Raw genomic sequence first — 21,994 nt, forward strand, 5'->3', positions numbered from 1 at the left:
TTTGATAATTGTGTTACGAAAGAGTCAGCTCACTCTGCCATCAGACATGCATGTTGTCAGAGACAGGGGAGCAGAATGAATGTTAGTATCTGTTTACCGGGCATCCTCAGGGTTAGCTTTTCACTGACTTCTGGAGGTAGATATGTAGACTTATCCTCTACGTAAGGTCAGATAGTAAGTGTCCATTTGCAAGTTGAAAACAGTTTTCTTAAACTTACTTTTACAGCCTTTTTTCTCTTTTTTTTTTTTTTGTTTTTTAATTAGAAGCCAAAATTTTTATTAGTGGAGGACAGGAAAGAGAAACAACTTTATTTTTCCACCTTCCCTTCATAAATCCCACAATCTGCTTTCTGTTTTCTGTGGAACTTTTCTTTTGACGGAGCGTACCAAGCAAGAGATTTATTCAGGGAAATGTTCTGGAAGTTGAAAATTTTTGTTCTTATATACGTATTAAATAATCTGGCCAAAATGAAAATGTTCCTTTTTGGATAATATTCTTATTAGCATTCTTGCTAAGTCATATAGTCTGCTTTATTTAGTGGGACAGAGAAAAAGAGAGGTGGCAGAAATGTTTCTTTGTCAAGTTCTGTGTCTCCCTTAGTTTCTTGTACTTAGTTTTCTTGTACAAAAGGTAACTGGCTTGGGATTCGAAAAGAAAGCTCAGTCGCCCTGAGTTTTACAAAACAAATGCTTGTGGGCCAATGTATGTGCCATGATACATCTATTATTAATCTCAAAGTTAAGATTTGAGTCATATGAAAAATACAAATCAGAGGCACACCTGTTTCCTCTTTCTCCTTACAAAGCATTTATTTGATTTCATACTATACTTATAAAATGGACATTTCTATTTCTGAAATGCCAGAGATTGAAACTTTAATACGAAATTAAATTCTCTTAATTTTGGAGGTTGTGCTTAGAAGCAGAACAATGAAAATTAAAGGTACTGATTTATAGAACATTTGTTACTAAGACATTTCATAAAATTGAACAGCTATGGAGTCTGCAGCATGCATGTCTAACTCAATGTAATAATAATTTCCAAAGTTTTTATCTCTTGAAACGATAGTAATGATAATATTTCACTAGCTTAAAAAGCAGATGATTCAAGAATATCATAATTTCATGGTAGTCAAAGCATTTTGTTTTATAGTTTTGGAAATATGTTAGTTAATTTTAAAAAATATATTCAATATCGAAATTCCAGATCTTGAAAGGCTGACATTTAAAACCGGACCACATCACAATCGTCAAGCTTCAGATTGTAATAATAACTCACAGCAGAGGTGGTGCTTTTCATTTTCTGTTTCTGATATCTCACTGCACTTCATTTTTCCATACCTCTGTCCCAGGAAGGTTTTGCAGCACAGTTCCTTATCAGTTGGTGGAGTGCCAGAAGTTATAAACATTGTCTGCTAATGATACAGGGGAAGCACGCGTAACTCCCAACCTGCTGGGTCTTAGATACGCAGAGTTCATGTTCCCCAAAACCAAAGAATGAAGTCTATGGAACAACGGAGGTTAAGAGTAGAAAATAGTTTTAAAAAAAGAGTTGAAAATGTTTATTAAGCAAGAGAGAGAGAGAGCTCCTGAGAGACAGGAGGGGACCTGAAAAATGAGTTGCTGCAGACACCATGTTACAAAGTAAGTTTTATAGAACAAAATCACGATGTGGGAGCAAAATCACAAAGTGGGGACAATGCAGGCAAAGTTGTAATGTGTTCTCATCTTTTGTACTGACTCCCCCAAAGGCCTCGTCCTATCTAACTGCCTGCAGTATCTGTACCTGCCTTGGCTGTCTGTGATAATAACAGCGATTAATTCTCAACAAACTCAGCTGTCTCCTTCATTTAGGATATGCCTGTTAATAGAATTGTAGTATGCATCAAACTTGGCTTACCAGTCTTCATAAGGCCAAGTGGCCCAGGATTTTTTATTAAAATGGTAGCAAATACAATTTCATTTGTTTTGTTTTTGATCAGACCTTCAGGAATTGGATCCCGCACCCCCACGTGGGCTCCAAGCAACAGCAGTCATAGATGTGATGGTAAAGGAGCAGCAGTTGTAGTTGACAAAGATTTGGGTGACTGAATGCTCGGTAACAGAGTTGATAAATTAGAGTCTCATAAATTAGAAAGGAAAAAGTAGGTTGCATAATTGTTACATTGTCTTGGGGAAAGAACAGCCCAGAACCCAGAAAATGTTTGTTTTATCATTAGCTTTATGTTTCTAGAAAATAGCTTTGGACTCTGTGGAGTAAGATGGTCACTTTGATGTTAACAGGGAGAAAAGGGAGGCAGATCATTCCTTTTGGGGTTTTTCCCCGTAGAGGGTAAACGCACTACCCTGTGGGCTCTATCAGAATGAGGCAGGCCCGAGCAAAGGGAAGGCGTACTAGGACATCATTCCTGCCAGCCTTTGGAGCTTCCTGGATTTCTCGCACGGGATGTAAGCAATTAAGTGGAAAAGTGAGAGGAACTTGTCAATAATGCATTCTTAGAGGGAAGGAATAGCTAACAAACGGAAACCTGCCAGATTTTATACATAGTATTACTAGTTTTCTGTCTTAATTTTAGATTAAACTTCCACCAGAAACAAAAGTGCAAACACAAAGCATTTCACTGAAGCTGTTTATAACTTTTGGTTACTAATTATGCTTGAATTTAAAAGCTTGTGGGCTGAGGGGAACATGTGGCTCCACGGTAGAACTTGCCATAGCTGAAGCCCTGGGTTTGATCCCTAGCACTACAGAATTAAAATTAAAAGAAATTCAAAAAATAAAATTAGTTCATTTCTAGTGAAACATGTTTTCATATTATCCAGAAAATTAAAGTGAGAACTCTACATCCTCCGGAACTAAAGCCAAGAAGTTTGCTGTAAATGCACAGGGCTGGCTAGGTGTGCGTTTAGGGGAAGCTGTGTGCTCTGGCACCGAGATGCACTACAAGCATGGAAGCCAGAGTCATTAATAAATGTAGGGTAGTGGCATGCAGTGTGTCCTTTCTTCCCTTGGAAGTCAGGTTTATAACAAGTAAAGAGTTGTTTTTAACTGAAATTTTTAAAGTCGAAGAAAAAACATGACTCAAGATGTCTGATCTATAATGTTATAGTCCTTAGTAGCTATATACCTCATAAATCAAAATCACTGACTATAATTTTAATATTTGCCTCCTCACCTATGATTAGTTAATTGTAAATATATCAATTTTTGTTAAAAATTACCAGTTGTAGATTACATATTGTCATTTTAAAGTGCTTTTAATTGAATTGATCATTTTTAGTTTTTTAGGATGCATTATGAGAACAGAAAAAAGATTTTTAAAGCTATTAGTTTTGATAATTGTTGCTACTTACAAGTGACATGTAAATTAATACTTTAACAGGTGAAATAGCCCAGTTTTTGTCATGTGTTCATAGTTTAGCTTATAATGAAAAGCCAAACTATCAAAGGCTGAAGAAAATTCTAAACCCAAGTGGAATACCTTTAGGACCGCTGGAGTTTTCCACGAATGGACAGAGTGTAAATGCACATACTCCAGCCAATCAAAAAGTAAGTACTCCAATCCCTGGGATCTTACATTATCTTCTATGAATCTTTTCTAACAAATGCAGTTGTTTTAGGTCTCAAGGTGAGTCTCAAACTCAGGTTCTTTTATCATTATATTCAACTTCTATTTCCACAAACTCAGCACCAGAAAGGCACGTTGAAAGTTCTTTTGACCCATTGTCTCTCAAACAGTAAAATTTGTGGCCTAATGTGTACTGTTAAAAAAAAATTCACACGGTCACCCATGTCCTGGATCTCTAACTATGGTAATGTTAAGGCTAATCTGACTTGATTCATGAGAGCCTCTATGTGCTTCTTTTCTTTGGGTTTTCTATAATTATTACCTTCTATTTTTGCCTACCAAGTTGGCCATAGCTTGGTGCTAGATAGTGTTCATGGGTGTTATTTTTGTCTGCTGATATTTCAACCTATAGGAACAATTCTTTAAATAAAGTATCACACTTCCTCCTTTATTCTTCCATCTTCCAACAGACTCCCTCACACCAATTTTAAAAATAAAAACAAGAATTTAGAAACAATACAAAGAATTAGGACTTCACACGTTTTTAAAAGAGGTGGTATAAATCTGAAACTGCTTACGACGTTATTGGACAGGCAATTAAATGTCTGTTTTTTCCTTGATTATCCATATGCAAAAAAAAAAAAAAAAAACCTGCAGAAGGCATATTTTCCTAATGCATGTACAATAAGGGAGGGTCAGGATGCCATTCATTTTTAATATTTCTTATGAACTTTGGATCATCACAAGTGTTCATGAGCCAGGAATGCAGGATGCAAACTAATGTGACTGATAGGCTGCTAGATGAATGGTGAGTCAAGTATCAGTGCACAGATGGTTCTGATTTGCTGAATTTTGTAGCTGCCGCAACTGAAGACATAAAATATCCTTCTAGTCATAAATTAGCTCTTTGGAAGCAAAACCTTGGCACCAGAGCTTTACAACCTTCAATTAGTAGGAAAAGAAGTATTTGAATGACTGTGGTATTGACATCTGTAGGCCTGCATAGTAATCATTCCTAATAGAAGAGAATATCTGTTTGAGAAGGTTTTGCATGGCTAATTAACTACCAGTGAGAATATGTAATTTTTTCATGATCTCCTGATTGTCACCTTTCTCTCATGATACAATTACATTTTATTGTAGCAAGTGCCTCACAAACCAATTGTCAGCACTATTTACGTATTGCAGAAGGCAGAACAAAAGTTTATGTTTAATAAAAAGCCACTGGATTTTGATCTTGGTAATTACTGAGACTTATTCTAACAGTTTTATTGACTTTTGTATTTTTATCACTTTTCCAACAAAACAAAGAGGCATTTCCTTGACACAGTGTTTCTCTTGCAGTAATGGTCACCACTTGATCTACACTAATTTAAATAGATATTTTTTCTTTTTTGTAGTTTTTCAGTTTCATAAACTTAATTGAAATATAAAAGAAGCCATTTAAAAAACCAGTAACTATATCCATTCCTATAAAATTCTAATTATTATCTACCAGGATTTTCATCAAATTTGAAGGGTGTTTACGGTAGAGCCACTTTAATATGCAGAGAATAGAACATAAAACATTTTCCCAATGAGCGTCCATCAAATATATTTTATTCCTTTTGATTAGAACACTTTGGTTATAATTAAAAAGAAAACACTTAAGAATAACATGCATTTGTAAGAACTTCATGTTTGTTAATGATTTCAGCTTGGATGTACAGATAGTAAGATTAACATTTATTAATGACTTGATTTCTCTAGTATTATAAATGCATAGTAATGAGTATAAAATATAGTTTCACATTTTATGGCTATACTTTTAAATATCTTAATTTTTATTTTTAAAATTTACAGATTTTATGATGCTTCAAAATTCAAGCCTAAAAATGTTCAAAACATAGCAGGACAATGTAAACTGTTCATTTTTCCTGAATAATACAGTTATATGGTGATTTTCACAATAGATTGTTTCTATTAAACAGTAAGTTAGAGGCCACAATGAGTATCAACTACCTGGTCCCAGATTCCTTTTTAGTCTCAAACTTTACTAGTAATTAAAAACATTTCTTGTTACTCGGTACAGTGTATGGATCACTTTAGTTGTTTAATGGACTGGAATGAATTCTGAACTTAATTTTTTTGGACAGAGATACTTAAAAAGAAGCTGTTGGAGCAAGAAAAACTATTTATACTACATAGGTATAAATAAAATGTTTGAAAGGAAGAAGTTGTAAATGTTTAATTTTTAACATGGTACTTAGTATAAGAGAAACACTGAGGGAAATTGGTTACTCTTAACAGAAACGTGTGCATTAGGTATTACAAAGGAACAGACCTCCATAAGAATCACAGCAGAAGCAAAGCAGGCATCATGAACTGATCGCAGTAAAATGAGTCCTCTTTTTAAAGTCCTCAAATACTGTTACTGGAGTTAATTTGGAAATGAAATTTCATCAAGATTATGGAAATACTGAATTTTTTTCCTTGAGTAGCAAATATTTTGGTTATTTGCACTGAAAATGAAGTGCATATAACTGAAGTCACTTGTGAGTGGTTCTGGCCACTCCTGTCAATCGAATTAAAACTCTGCCATCAGAGCTACACAGTCTGTTTGTGCCACTCGGGAAGTCTTTGTTGTTGGTGGTGGCGCTGCTGCTGCTGCTGGGAATCTCACGAGCCTGTGACCGCCAAGCACACACTACCATTTGACCACTTGGACTACACCTCTGGCTCTGACTGGCATTAATGTCCAATTCCAGTGAAGAAAACCATATGAGTAAGAATGGCTTACTGAGGTGAATCTCTAGAATTCTCAAGTGATATGTTAAAGCCAGGTTGGAAAATAGCTTGAAGGCCTTTGAATAAGAGCCATAGGTCATTTATCAGTTTTATCACTGTGTCCCCCATTATGGTGCTTGAGTCCATATTGTCACTATCAATGAGTCACCCATCCTTCTAAATACGTTACCGAAACCTTCAAACTATCCTACAGTTCAGATAATAAAAGTATGTCTTTTTGTCCACCCTTAGTTTGAATTCCTCGGCAAATCCAGGGATGAATGGATTACTGGTAGTAAAACTCTTTGTATAGAACGTACCTGTTTATGAAATTACTTCTTGAACTTTAATCTCAAACTAAGCCTGTGAATTTACCTTCCTGTTTATTTTCTGTATGTAAGGAACGTGGAATACTTATTGTTGATTGGAAGCGTATTTCTGGTTTATTACTTTTTAAAAAAGTATTCTTGATTTAATAGGTCAGTTGGAAGTTTCATTGGAAACTACATAAAAGCTACCTCACTTGAATAGTTATTTTTCATGAAAATGACACATACTTGAATAGTATCCTTCTGTTTGATTATGTGGGATGTCTGGAGTATTTTCTGAATTTGTTTTTGTAGCTATGGGAAAAAGAAAGTTGCAGTCTGTTTACAATTAAGAAGTAGACTTATTCACTATATGTTATTCTTACAAGTTTACCTAAAAATAGAAATTTCCCATGAATGAGATACCATTTTATGACCTAAAAGTTTCTATGGCAGTGCAGCTCAGCCGTTTGACCAACTGACAGCTCATCCAGGAAGCATTTTCTCTTCCAGGAAGCATATAGAGCCTGTGTAAACCAAATATATTATGCCAAAAACTCCCAAGTCAAAATCTGGTACCTTAAATGCTTAGCATACTGTAGTCACTAAAAACCTCTTATCATACCTCAACTGAAAACAGAACAATTGTATAGTCCAGCCGTCTCACTTCTGGGTGTGTACCCAAGGAAATGAAGTCATGATCTGAAACAAATCACTGCACCCATGTTTACTGCAGTGTCATTTACAATAGCTGAGATATGGAAAGAACATCCATTGATGGATGAATGCAAAATGAAGATATTATACTAAGTGAAATAACCCAGGGTGGGAAACACAAATACTTGATAGTATACTGATATGTAGAATCTAAAAGAAAAAAATCTAACTTACAGAAAGCAGAGTGTAGAACAGTAGTTCTCAGAGACTGAATCTTGAGAACATTGGGGAATATTAATCAGGCATACAAACTTCCATTATAAGATGAATCAGTTATGGAATCTATATTATAGTGACTATTGTTAATATTATATACTTGAACTCTGCTAAAAGAATAGATGTTGTGTTCTTAACATACACAGAAATGATGATGGATGATGGACTGTGGTAATAATTTCACAATATATAACATACATCGAAACATTTTATAACTAGGCATGGTGGTGCACACCCATAATCTCAGTAGTAATCTGAGGCAGGAGAATCACTTCAAGTTCAAGTATGTACCCCAGTCAGTATGTACTAAGTTCAAAGAAAGTCTGGATGACAAAGGAGACCCTTTGTGAAAAACATTTTGTGAACTATGTTTAATTTTTGTCTATTAGATCAATAAATGTAGGAGATTCTCAACTAATCTTTATTTTACATAGCCTATTTTTAAAATGATTGCTGAAACAGCTTTAAAAGGCTACAACAGCACCAAGGGAGTTGGGAGAAACTTTGATTTGTACAAGTGGTGTGATGTACATTTATTCCTACATAACTTGATTGGAAGGGTACCTCAGACAATGGTGACCCCTCAGTTTTCCTAGTAGTTTGAAAGGGCTGTGTGGTAAAAATAAAGAATCTCTGTGGGGTCAGGGAACATTTGGAATTTACAGCTACTGAAAGGCAGTGGTTGTGCCCTTCTTTGATGAGCTGAGATGTGGGAGGAGGAAAGAATGGTGTTGTGACAACTTAGAGCCAGCCACGAAACACCAGCCTATTTTAAAGGGACAGAATGAACACACTTGGCAGTAGAACCTAAAAATTGAGAGACTACAAATTAAGGGTCTGTTTGCCCAGCCAGTGTAATTTATTCTCTCTTTTGGCATGGGCTACTCCATTATTTCCCCTTGTGCTGTTCATGTCTCCGGCTCCCATTTAACCCATGAAAAGGCTCATGACTCTTGTAGCTGCTGTAAACATGAAGCTGCTGAGCAGATACTTCACATAGGAACGGTGGAGCTTTCAGTCTGCCAGCTGTGTTGTAGGATCTGCCTTCTGTTTCTGTGTGGCTTCGAGGTTACTGTGAATCAGTCGTCACCCAGATAGCACCGTGGTGCGGGGAGGGAAGGAAAAGACTGTGGTGGAAGGTAATCTCTGGTGCTGCTGCACGTACTGGATGGCGTGAACCGCTACTTACCTTACTCAAAGGTTAAATTACCTGCATGAAAAGTAAGCAACATCACAAACTTCTTTTATACTCTCACATTAATTAGACTCACTTCAGTGATTGAAAACGACTTTAATTAATAAGAATTTAAACTACAGAGATACACTGAATCCACTTCCAGCAAAGGTTAATAATGAATTCATGTACAGTTTTAAAAGTGTCAATTTTCTGTACAAATGTTGTTTTCAGTAAGCAAGATATCTGTAGAGATAATTCCTAAAGAGTATATAACAGCGACATTAGTTTTAATTGGTTTTGTCCCATTGATAAGAAAGATCTTCATCTTTCCAACTACTGCATTTTTTATGTTGTGTTTCTTGTGCCTTCTTTGCTAAAGCTTGGCAAGTTTAGGGTTTGCAACAATCTGGACATGAATGCATTTTTTAAAAAGAAATGTCAAAATTTTTCGTTATGTATTATCCTATACTAACAGGTTGATTCAAGAAAGGCTGCAACACGACAAGTTTATCAGATACAAAATCAGTTAAAAGAAAAAGCCCACACTGAGAGAGGTGCTGAGTGCTTTCCAACAAGGAGAACAGTGCAGACAGAGGACGAGCTGATTGGACTGATCAACAATGAAGCAGCTCAGGTGAGAGGCTGTTTGGTGTTTTTTTCGTACTGTTCCATTAGAATATGCCCTTTGGGAATAAAGGTTTTTTATATTTCCTGAGGGCCAAGGTTGCATGTTTTTGTTAAAGAACAGAGAAAGTATCCTATCAAGCTGATAAAATCAAAGCAGCAAACACTATTTACTGACAAAAACAGAATAGTAGTGAGCACGTCTGTATACAGATATGATTGTTTTCTTTATCCTAATAATGAAATGCATTTGAATTCTTCTGTCATCCACTAGAGACTCTTAACCTACATATTCTATACTTTATATTGGTTTACAGTCTAATATAACTAAGGTATTTTTCGTCAGTAGATGGTATTTTAAAATGATGGGGCATCATTTGGTCATTTGGGTAGATAGTGACTCACCTTTTGCAGAGGATTCATTCAGGTTAACAGCAAAAATCCTTCTAAGCCAAACAGTGTTGATAAAGAGAATCATACAATATATTTGTATCTAGAGTAAGAAAAAATATTTAATTTTGTCAAAATGGCCAACATTTTATATAATTTACATACCATCATTTATCTCAAATGATTTGAAGTAGTTTACAATATGAAACAAGATAATTTAATAGCCCCACCTTTTACACCTTCTGTCCAAGAAAAATTGATGCTTTGGGCAGGTAGCATGTTAATCACTACACTAATTGCTGAATTCGGCTTTGAACTTCTTGGAACCCAGGTAAAATTAGACATGCAGTAGTTACACATTTCCTCATTCAACCAGCAAGCATAGAAGTTTATGTAGAGATAAATGCTTTAATGCTGAGAGACATTTTTACATTTATTCTGATACAAACTAATAGTGTTTATTGTTTTATTTTAAATTTATATAATAAAATCTACTTCAAATGGGCATGTTGTATAGTTCTCATTTGTAAAGTTAAAGATAAATTACTGGTTGGTGATAAAATTTAGAGGTTCTAAATCTTTATTGAAAAAAGTTTCTCAGCTCTGAACTACGCATCAGAAACACCTGTATATAGGATAGGGAGAGACCATGCTCAGGTTTCAAGCTAAGAAATGAATTGGTTGTGACAGGTCTGACTGGGATTTGTGGGACAGATTTTATTCTGAAAATTCCTTTGTTCCTTTTCCCAGTCAGTCTTCCTCTAGCAGCAACCTCTGTTCTGACATTTTGATTCTCATCTCTTGACTCATTTTGACACTTCTTGGAATTCATATATATGCAGTCATATCTGTGCATTACTCTGTATAGATTCCTTCATTCAGTCTGTTTTTGAGATTTATCTGGTGTCATGCAGATATCAATTTTATCTTTTTCATTGTTGAGTAGTACTCCATAAAATAACTCATACATAATGTATGTAATTTACATTTTATTAATGGACACCCCGGCTGCTTCAGATTTCTGACCTATGTGAATACAGTTGATAAAAATATTCTGATTTAAGTCCTGTGGACATGTTCCATTTCTCCTGAGAAGTGGAATTGCTGTGTCACAGGCTAAGTTGAAAAAAAAAGCAGTAACAGTGACCAAAAAAAAAAAAAAAACTTAGAAATGTTTCTTGAATGCAACTGTACCATTTTATACTCCAGTACTGTACAAGTGTATTTCACTGTAGCTACAGTTACTTATCTGATGACTGGTTTTGAGCACTTTGTGTTACTCGCCATTCTTATGAAGTGTCCTTCCAAATATTCACTCAAATTATTTTTCATATTTTCGTGTCTTTTCATTGTAATCCATAGTAGTCTTTTATGTGCTGTACATATAAAACTCCCACCTGATATTTGTACTGTGGGTGTCCTAATAGTTTTCTCTGTAAGTAAACCTGAGAAATTTTTTCTTTTTCAAGATCACAAAGTTATTTTGCTGAATATCTTTTTAGAAGACTCAGTTTCAGCTGGCATTTTGGGTCTAAGACCTATCTCAAAAATCAGTTCGCGTGTATAGTATGACGTCAGGGTTGAGGTTCATTCTTTTTTGTAGATCTAGGCAGTGTCTTATTACACCATCATTTGCTGAAGATATTTCTGTTTCCAATTCAGCTTCTTTGGGACCACTTTTTAAAAGTCAGCAACGTGTCCAAGTGTCGGCCTGTATCTAGACTATTTTCTGTTACTTGTCTGCTGTACCGGGACTGCACTGCACGTGTTAGTGTAGCTTTACATGAAGTCCTGAAATTAGGGATGCAAGCCCTTTCAGATTTTTTTGTCTTTCAAGAATGCTTTGGGCATTTTAGGTCCCAGTGCTCTCTGTGCGGGTTAAGTTTGTCAATTTGATTGGTTTGGAGCTGCGTGGAGGATTAGTGAGACATTCTTACGGGTGTGCAGGGTGGGTCTTGGAGGCACGCCTGGCTCTCTCAGCCTGTTCTCCTGCCCCGCTTCCTGCCACCCTCAACTGAGCAGCTTTGCGCTGCCACATTCTCCTGCTAGGAGGTTTCTGCCACAAAACTAGCTGACCATGGACCAAAACCTCGGGGTCAAATAAACCATTTACACCTTATGTTGTAGGTACTGGGTATTTGGTTCCATCAACAGGAAAAAGACTGTTATACTCTCATAAAACTGAAAAACTAGTTGTCACTTTCCACAAAAAATTAAATCAAATTAAAAAATAAAAGTACGATGGAATTTTGACGAAGTACATTAAGTGTAAAGGTCAGGGGGCCAAGGATTTAGCTCAGTGGCATAAGCACCAGATTGGCAAGCACAAGGTTGTGAGTTTGACCCCTGGGACCAAAAAATTAAAGGTGCAAAGGTCAGTGTAGGGAACACTGGCATCCCAGCATCTTTGAGTACATGAAACTGGTGCTTGTTTCCATTCATGTGGGTCTTTAATTTCTCACAAAGTTTTGTAGTTTTTAGTAGAGATGACTTACACATCTTCCATTAAAATGATCTCTAGATGGTCTACTTTTCAATCTATTGCTAAGAAAACTTTTAAAATTCTTATAATTCCAGTGACTTATTGCTAATATTTGGAAATAAAAAAAAATTTTATGTTCATTTTTTTTTGTATCCTGGGACCACTCCATTTATTAATACTTTTATTTTTAGAACCTTGAGATACTTTATATTTATATTTCAATTCTTCTTCTAAACATATGTGCCTCTAATGTGTGGTGATAATTTTGCTTTTGACCTACTGAATCTGCCAGCACTTCTAGTGCTACACTGAAAAGAAATTAGGAGAGTCATTCCATTGTAGGAGGAAGACAGTGCATGTTAGCTGTGAGTTTTTCCGTTTGGACATCAGCCTGAGGAAATCTTATTGCATCTGTAGTTTAAATGTATTGAAAAACACATTTAAATGTTGAATAAATGTGAAATTCTTTTTTGAGGTCTATTGAGATGATCATATGACTTTCCTCTTTTACTAGCATGATAAATTATATTGATTTTTGAATGTTAAATCAAGTTTTTGTTTCTAGGGAAAATCTGCTTAGGATGTGTTCCACCGAATTCAATTTGGTGTATTTCATTGATATTGATGAAAAAAAGTGTTTAATTTTATTTAATTTCAATATCCTTGTGTGATTTATTTCTAGGGTTATGAATCAAGTTGAAGTACCTCTGTTTTCAGAAAATATTTTTCTAAAACAAGTCTTCCTTAAATGTTGGCTTGGATTTAACATGGAAACATTGTGAGCTGAGTCTTGCTGTAGGATAGTTCTTAACTGTGAATTGCTTACTTCAGCAGATATGCTGGTCACTAGAGTTTCATTTTCTTCTTGTGTCAGCTTGATAATTTGTATTATACGAGTAATTTGATGGTCTGTTGAATTTATTGTCATTAGGCCAGTAATATTTTCAGGTCATCTTTTTAACATTTCTAGTATCTGTAAGGATACTCTTTATTTATTCCTACTAATTATAACTTTTGATTTCTTTCTTTTTTTCCACAGTCTAAGGACTTGTAATTTTCAAGGATCTTTTCAAAGGCTGACTTTTAATTTTGCCTCTGTTTTGATCTACTGTTGATCTGTTTTCTGTTTCACTAATTGCTTATCATTTTCTTCTGGTTGCTCTTGGTTAGTCTGTTTTTTCAAGATTCATAAGGTGAAAGTTAAAATCATTGATTTGAAAAACTTTTCCTTTCTAAAATATTAAGCTATGCATTAACTGTATTCTGCATATTTTGCTGTTGTGTTTTCATTATTATTTGGTTCAACATATTATTTGATTGAACATACTAGAACTAATAAGTGGATTTAGGATAGTTCCAGGATACAAAGCCAATATAAAAGTTTGTACATACTAGCAATAAATATCTGGAATAAAAAAATACCTAGAATATAAAAATTTTTCTAAATCAATATGGTAAAAAGTGATATTTTTTTACATGGATTGTTTAGAGATCTATTAAATCCTAGATACTTTTGAAATATTTCTAGGTATTATTTTGTTGATTTATAATTTAATTTATCATCAGAACATATCCTGTATTACTATACTTTTAAAATTCATTAAAACATGTTTTCATATCAAGCAAAAGGCATAGCTTGGTGAATGTTTCTTGTATGCTTTTAAGAGTTCCTTGTATACTTGTGTAAGTATACTGATCAGTATACTTTTAAAAAATTGAATTATTTGATAGTATTATTCAGAACTTTTAGTACTTTTTTTTTATTTGTTTTTGAGAGGAGGTGGGAATCAAATTCAGGATCTTTATTTTTTGGGGGAAGAGGGGAATTGAACTCAGAATCCTGCGCATGCCAGGCAGGCACTATGCCACTGAGCAATAACCCTGGCCCTGTTTTTATCACTTACTGACAAAGAAATTTAAACATCTTCAATTTTAACTGAATTTATCCATTTCTCCTTCCGTTCTATAAGGTTTGCCTTCATGATTTTTGATGACCTGTTATTACCTTCATACAGAGGAATGTTGTATCTTCTTGGTGAACTGACATCTTTACCATTTTTGAATGTGTTTCTTTATGCATGTTAATATTTTGCCCTACATTCTTCTTCCTGTGATTTTTAGCAGTTCTACCATTCTAGAAGTGATTAGTATTTATGTGGTAGAATCTTTTATATTCTTACATGTTTAGCCCAAATGTGTCTTTGTCTAATTGTGTGCTTTTGAAAGCAACATACAGTTGAGTCTTGCTTTTTTTTTAAAATAAAATTCCCAAGTACTATTATTTGCTACATTTATATTTAATTTAATTATTCATATAGTTGGGCTTAATTTATAGTCTTGCTACCTGCCTTCTTTATGTATCATTTTTAGTCACTTTTGAATCCCCTGCACTTTGTTTTTGACAAATTTAAGAATTTTTCCCATTTATCTTCGTTTTCTGTTTAAGGGTTTACTCTAGATAGGTATTAGCAAACTATGTCCTATATATCAAATTCAGTTAGCTGCCTTTTATTGTTAAGCTCATTGCCAGTGACTGCTTTTTTGTTACAATGGTAGAGCTGAGTAACTTCAACAAGACTGTGTGGTTCCTAAAATCTAAAATGTTTATTATCAGGCCTTCTGCAGAGAAAGTTTGCAAATCTGCTCTAGAGCAACTTCGTTTAATAGACATGTAATATGAATCACACACAAAACTAATTCTTCTGGTACTCCACTGTAAAAAGTAAAAAAGAAACAAGTAAACATACATTAATGAAACCAATATCCATTAGGGTAACCTGCACAGTGAACTCCAGTTAGCTGTGCAAGCTCGGCACCTCACTCGGGAACCCAGTAGGACCCCACCCAATGTGCCCAAAACAGCCAGGGAGCCTAGGTAGGTCACTTGGGTCCTGCTTGGGCCCCACCCAGCCATCCTGAGTGGCAGGGGATCCTCTTATGCTCAGTGGCATGAGCAGAAGTCCTGCACAGTGAACTCCACCTAGCCCTGAAAGCTCATTACCTAACTTGGAAATTGTTAGGGCCCCACTGAGTGACCTCAAGCAGCTAGGGAGCTTTGGTGCACCATCTGGCATGAGCTGAAGGTCTGCACAGTATACTCCATCTAGCTGTTCAGCCTTGGCACACCAGTCAGAACCTAATAGAGTCCCACCCAGCAACCTCAAGCTGCTGAGGAGACTTGCAGGAGACTTGCCATGTGGGGTGTGCTGAAGGTCCGCCCAACATACTCCCCCAATTTGAGGACACTTCAAGTGCTACCAGAGACCTGGTAAGACTTACCTGACGACCCCCACTCAACCATACAGAATCTTCAACCCAAGCAGCAACTGAGAGCTTGCATTTGGCTTCTCTAGGGGAATTTAGGAAACTGAGAAAACAACAGAGCAAAATGAAACCTCAAACCACTAGCCCATCCCAAACAGCCTAGGAAACATGGACATAGAAGAACCATACACCTTCTGAAATGATAGCAACTGAAGTAAAGAAACAACTCTATGAAGCTCTAAAGGAACTCCAGTCAGAAGAACTTTCCCAGGTAAAAGAAGAAACGATAAATATAAGAAGAGAAATGCTGATCACATCTAAAGGAGACAGTTAAAAAAACTGAGCACTGCAAAAAGATGGAAATGAATGAAAATAAAAGAAAGAAATGGAATGCATGCAAGAGATTCAAAGAGATATCCAAGAAATCAGAAATTCCATCAAAAGCTGGCAAAACCAACTGAATGAATGTGAAGATAGACTTTCAGACTTCAAAGACAAGATTGCAGCTAGTGAACAACAAAAGAAAGATCCTTTAAAAATAACAAAGAATCAGGAAAACAACAGTTGGAAGCTGATGCAAAGAAAAACAATGTAAGATTGATAGGTGTAAATGAAAAAGGTGCCAACACAAATACCAAAAGACTATTTGCAGAAATAATAGCAGAAAATTTCCCAAACGTAGGAAAGGAAATTGTTACACAGATAATGAAGCATATAGAACTCCAAATAGCCATAACCAAAATAAATCTACACCCAGACATATGATAATCTACATCCCAGAATTTCAACTTAACCCATATTAAAATAAATATTAAATATTAAAATAAATAAATATTAAATGCTGTTAGAGGAAAAAGATTACCATAAAGGAAAGCCCATCAGAATCACAGAAGACTTCTCAACACAAACAGTGAAGTCAAGAAGACCAGAAGTATTTCAAATCTTAAATGAAAACAACTTCTAACCCAGACTGATATACTGCAAAACTGTCCTTCACAATTGATGGATAACTAAAACACTTCCACAACAAAGAACAGTTGAAGAACTTTATGAGCACCAAACAAACCCTGCAAAGATACTGAAAGATATTCTAGATAGACATAAAAATAACTATGACTTCAAGAACACCAACAGAAATAAACTACTAAGCAAGGCAAACAATTAAACAGAGGATAACAGTAAAGAACCAAAAAGAGCAAGATAATGTGACAAAAATAAGCCTATATATATATATATATATATATATATATATATATATAATCAGTTATAACCATTAATGTAAATGGCCTCAATTCACCAATTAAAAGAAACAGACTGGCAGAATAGATCAAGAAACAACATCCAACCATATGCTGTCTGCAAGAAACCCATCTAACCCAAAAGGAAATTCATAGACTGAAAGTAAAAGGATGGAAAACAGTACTTCATGAAATAGAAAACAAATAAACAAACAAACAAAAAAGCAGGGGTAGCTATTCTATTTTCAGACAATGTGAACTTCAAGAATGACAGAAGAAATAAAGAAGGTCACCACATACTTGTTAGGGAAAACTTCCAGAAGAAGAGATAACAATCCTAAATATATATGCACCAAATATGGGGACTGCCTAGATACACAAAACAAATATTAATAGAAGTGAAAAACCAAATAAGCAATAACAGTTATAATGGGAAGCCTTAATACCCCACTGACACAGACAGATCAACTAGACAGAAAATCAGCAAATAACATGAATCAAAGGTGAACAAATGAACTTAATAAACATGTATAGAGTACCTACCCAATAACATCAGAACATACATTGTTCTCAGCTGCACATTCTCTAAAACAGACAATATATTAGCCTATAGAACATGCTTAAGTAAATGCAAAAGAATTGAAATTATCCCATGCATATTATGTGATTATAGTGCCATGAAACTAAAAATTAATGACAAGAGAAACTGCAAAAACTCCACAATCACATGGAAATTAAATACACTCCTGAACAGCCAGTGGGTCACAGAGGAAATTAAACAATATCTACAAGCAAATGAAAATACAACTTACTGGAACTTGTGTGATGCAATGAAGGCAGTCCTCAGATGGAAATCCATTGTAGTGAACTCTCACATCAGGAAAACAGAACAAATACAGATAAACAACCTGATGCTACACTTCAAACATCCAGAAAAAGAGTCAAGCCCAAAGCCAAAGAAGGGAAGAAATTACAAAGATCAGTTGCAGAAATTAATGCAGTTGAAACTAAAATTACAAAAAATTAATAAATCAAAGACTTGGCTCTTTGAAAGAATAAATAAAATTGACAGGCCTCTCACCAACCTTATTTAAGAAAGGAAAGAAAAAGCTCAAATTCATGCAATAAGGATGATATCACGACATACTCTTTGCAAATACAGAAGATCATCAATACCTACTTTGAAAACCTGTACTCATAGGTTTGATAACACAGAAGAAATGGACAGATTCCTAAACACATATGAATTACCAAAGCTGGATCAGGAAGATGTAAAACTGATTAATAACCTAATTTTAATTAATTAAATTGAAAATCGAATTAGAACCTTAACAACAAAGAAAAATCCAGGTCCTGATGGATTCACTACTGAAATCTACAAGAAATTAAAAGAAGATTTAATTCCAATACACCTCAAACTCTTTAATGAAATTGAAAGGGAAACAATTCTCCCTAACTCAATCCTGGAAGCAAATGTTACTCTAATACCAAAACCAGAGAAAGACCTAACCAAAAAAGAGAACTACAGACCAATTTCCCTAAGGAACATAGATGCAAAAGTCCTTAATAAAATACTGGCAAACAAAATACAGGAAGTCATCAAGAAAATTATGCACCATAACCAACATGGGATTCATCTCAGGAATGCAAAGATGCTTCAACATATGCAAATGAATAAACATAATACACTGTATCAGCAGAGTCAAAGATAAGAATCACATGATCATTTCAGTCACAGAAAAAGCTTTTGATCAAGTCCAACACTCATTCATGATAAGAACCCTACAGAAAATCGGAATAGAGAATCTACCTGAATCTGATAAAAGCCATCTATGACAAACCAACAACCAACATCATATTAACTGGTCAAAAACTGAAAGCTTTTGCTCCAAAATCAGGAACACGAAAAAGATGTCCATTATCAACCACTCCTGGAAACATTAGCCAGAGCAATTAGACAAGGGAGAAATACAAAGAAATACAAAGAAAAGAAAGAAGTTAAATTATCATTATTTGCAGATGCCATGATACTCTATATAGAAGACCCCCAAAAATTCCATTGAAAGATTTCTAGATATAATAACCAAATTTAGTAATGTAGCTGGATACAAAGTCAACACTTGAAAAATCAATAGCATTCCTGTACACTTATTGAGAGACAAATAAAAGAAACCACACCCTTCACAATAGCATCCAAAACTATGAAATACCTAGGAATCAATCTAACAAAGGAAATAAGAGATCTATTCACTGAAAATTAAAAAAAAAAAACAAAGAGGATCTCAGAAAATGGGAAAATTGTTCATTGATAAGAACACTGTGAAAATGGCCATTCTCCCAAAATCACTATATAGACTTAATGCAGTTTCAATCAAAATACCATTAACATACCTCAAAATTAAGAGAAATCATTCCTAAAATTCATCTGAAACCAGAAAAGATCTAGAATAGCAAAGGCTATCTAGGCAACAGAGGCAAGGTAGGAGGCATCACAATCTCTGACTTGAAATTATGCTACAAAGCTTCTGTCAAAAAATCAGCACAGTACTGGAATAAAAACAGGCCTGAAGATCACTGGGATAGATTAGAAGATATAACCACAAATACAGACACACATAGCCACCTTACCTTTGACAAAGGAGCCAAACATATTCACTGGAAGAAACACAGCCTCTTAAATAAGTGGTGCTGGAAAAACTTTTTCCATATGCTGAAAACTAAAACTAGATCCATGCATATCACCATGCACCAAGGTCAAAATGGATCAAAGATCTAAATATTAAAACAGAAACACTAAATCTGCTGGAAGAAAAAGTAAGAAATCTTGAAGACAAGAGAGGCAGAGAGTTCATGAACAAAAATCAAACTGCACTGAAATACTCAGAATCAACAATTAGGATCTCGTGAAAAGAAAACCCACAAACTGGGGAAAAATCTTAGTGAACTGTCCCTCAGACAAAGGACTTCTGTCTAAAACATATAGAGAATTAAAAAAAATCAGACCCCCAAAATTCAAAGACCCAACCCAAAAATGGGCATCCGAGATGAATACACACTTCTCAGAAGAACAAATACAGATGGCAAATAAATACATGAAGAAAGGTTCAGCATCATTAGTCATTAGAGAAATGCAAATTACAACAACACTGAGATTCCATCTTACTCCGGAAAGAATGACCAGCATCAAGAAAACTACCATCAACAAATGCTGGAGAGGCTGTGAGGGAAAAAAAAGGAACTCTCCTGCCATGTTGGTGGGAGTGTAGACTGGTGTAACCCTTGTGGAGCTCAGTCTGGAGATTCCTCAAAAAGCTGGGATTGGAGGTCCCACTTGACCCAGCTATTCCATTTCTGGGCATATTACCAGAAGAACTGAAAACATCATACCACAGTGATATATGTGCACTCATGTTTATAGCAGCACAATTTGTAATAGCCAGATCCTGGAAACAACCTTATATTATCTAACTTCAAAATATACTACAGACTTGTATTTATTCAAAGAATATGGCACTGTTGATCAATAGAGCAGTGAAACAAAATAGAGAGCTTAGAATAAATTCATACATCTCCAGCCAAAACTTTTAGATGAAGATAGTAAAAACATTCATTGGCAAAAGGACAGTCTTGTTTATAAAGATGCTGGGAAAGCTGAGTGTTCATACAGAAGAATGAAACCACAGTGTCATCTCTCACCAGTTACAAAAATAAATTCGAGATGGATTGAAGAGTTAAATGTAACACCTAGAATTATGAAGTAACTAGAAGAAAACAGGGAAAATACTTCAGGACATTGAAGTGGATGAAGAATTTTTGGAAAAGACCCCAAAAGCACAAATAAAGCAAAAATAGACAATCAGGATTACATCAAACTGGGGGGGGGGGGAAACTTATACAAAGTAAAAAAAAATAAATAAACAACAAAGACAACCTATACAAGGAGAAAAAAGATATGGGTTTAATACCTTACAATATTTTAAGAATTCCAAAACATCAATTGTAAAAAAAAAAAAAAAAAAAATTTAAATTGGACCACAGACCTAAATAGGTATTTCTTAATATAAGACATACAAATGACCAACTGGTAAATGAACGAGTACTTGATACCACCAATCATCTGAAAAATGAAAATAAGAAAAACCAAAGTGAAATATCATCTCACTCCAGTTAAGAATGGTTATTATGAAAACTACAAAAGGTAAAAGGTACTCACAAAGCTGTGGAGAAAAGGGAACCGTTGCATACTGTTAGCAAGAAGGTAAATTAGTACAGTTGTTACAGAAAACAGTATGGAGATTCCTCAAAACATTAAAAATTGGAGTAGCCTCTGATTCAGCAATCCCATTGCTGGTTATGTATCTTGAAGGAAATGAAATCAGTATGTCACAGGATCACTTACCCTCCCACATTCGAGGCAGCACAATTCAAGAAATAGAAATAATCAGAAAGCTGGTACAGTGAATATAATATTGAGCCATAAGCAAAATGAAGTCCTGTCATTTGTAACATGGATGGACCTGGAGATCATCATGTGAAATGAAATAAGCCAGGTATGAAAGGTAAGTCTGCATGATCTCACTACCATGTGAAATCTAAAATTAATCTCACAGGAATTAACAGTGGAACAGTGGTTACCATAAGCTGGGGAGAGTATGGGGTTGGAAGCAATGTAAAGTGATTGATCAGTGGGTACTAAGTTACAGCTACAAGTTCTCCTGTGCTGTTGCATAGTATGGCAATCTATAGACAGTGATAATGTACAATATAGTTTACAAGCTAATGTAAAATAATGTACAATATAGTTTAAAAGCTAAAAGAAAGGATTTTTAATATTTTTTACCATAAAGAAATGAGAAATTTTTAAAGAAATGTTTAACTTGATTTAAACATTATACAATGTACATACTACTGAAACATTATAATGCCCGTAGTTACATATAATTTCTGTTAAAATTTAATTTATAGATAAAAACAATAAAGGAAAAGTTCAATTATGTGATATGCAGTTTGTTAAGTCTGGCTTTCACTCATTCATAATGCCCTTGGAACCAATCCTACTTGGGATCAATAATTCTCTTTTTATTACTATGTGGTATTCCAAAGTATGAAGGATTTCTTTGGAATAATATTTTGGTTGTTTCTAGTGTGGGGCCCTTTACTAGTTAGCTGTAGAATGTTTGTTGTTGTTACTGGCTTTCTTTGAGAAGCTCTCCATTTCCAGCATAGTGATAAATTTTATCACT

The 21,994-nt window shown here is 34.9% G+C and overlaps 1 protein-coding gene across 5 annotated transcripts in view; it reads left to right on the top strand.

Annotated features, from left to right (window-relative positions):
• The window catches only part of Vrk2 (VRK serine/threonine kinase 2), a 101,539-nt gene that overhangs the window by 73,555 nt on the left and 5,990 nt on the right, over window positions 1-21,994 (top strand). For all 5 annotated transcript variants that reach the window (XM_063229437.1, XM_063229438.1, XM_013150072.3 and 2 more), the window contains 2 exons: window positions 3,384-3,550; window positions 9,229-9,387. In XM_063229437.1, coding sequence (XP_063085507.1) covers window positions 3,384-3,550; window positions 9,229-9,387 — 326 coding nt within the window. The remainder of the gene's footprint in view (window positions 1-3,383; window positions 3,551-9,228; window positions 9,388-21,994) is intronic.

The sequence above is a fragment of the Cavia porcellus genome, unplaced genomic scaffold (genome assembly GCF_034190915.1).
Source record: "Cavia porcellus strain 051 isolate PalLab524CR breed Dunkin Hartley unplaced genomic scaffold, mCavPor4.1 scaffold_18, whole genome shotgun sequence".
Taxonomy (NCBI): domain Eukaryota; kingdom Metazoa; phylum Chordata; class Mammalia; order Rodentia; family Caviidae; genus Cavia; species Cavia porcellus.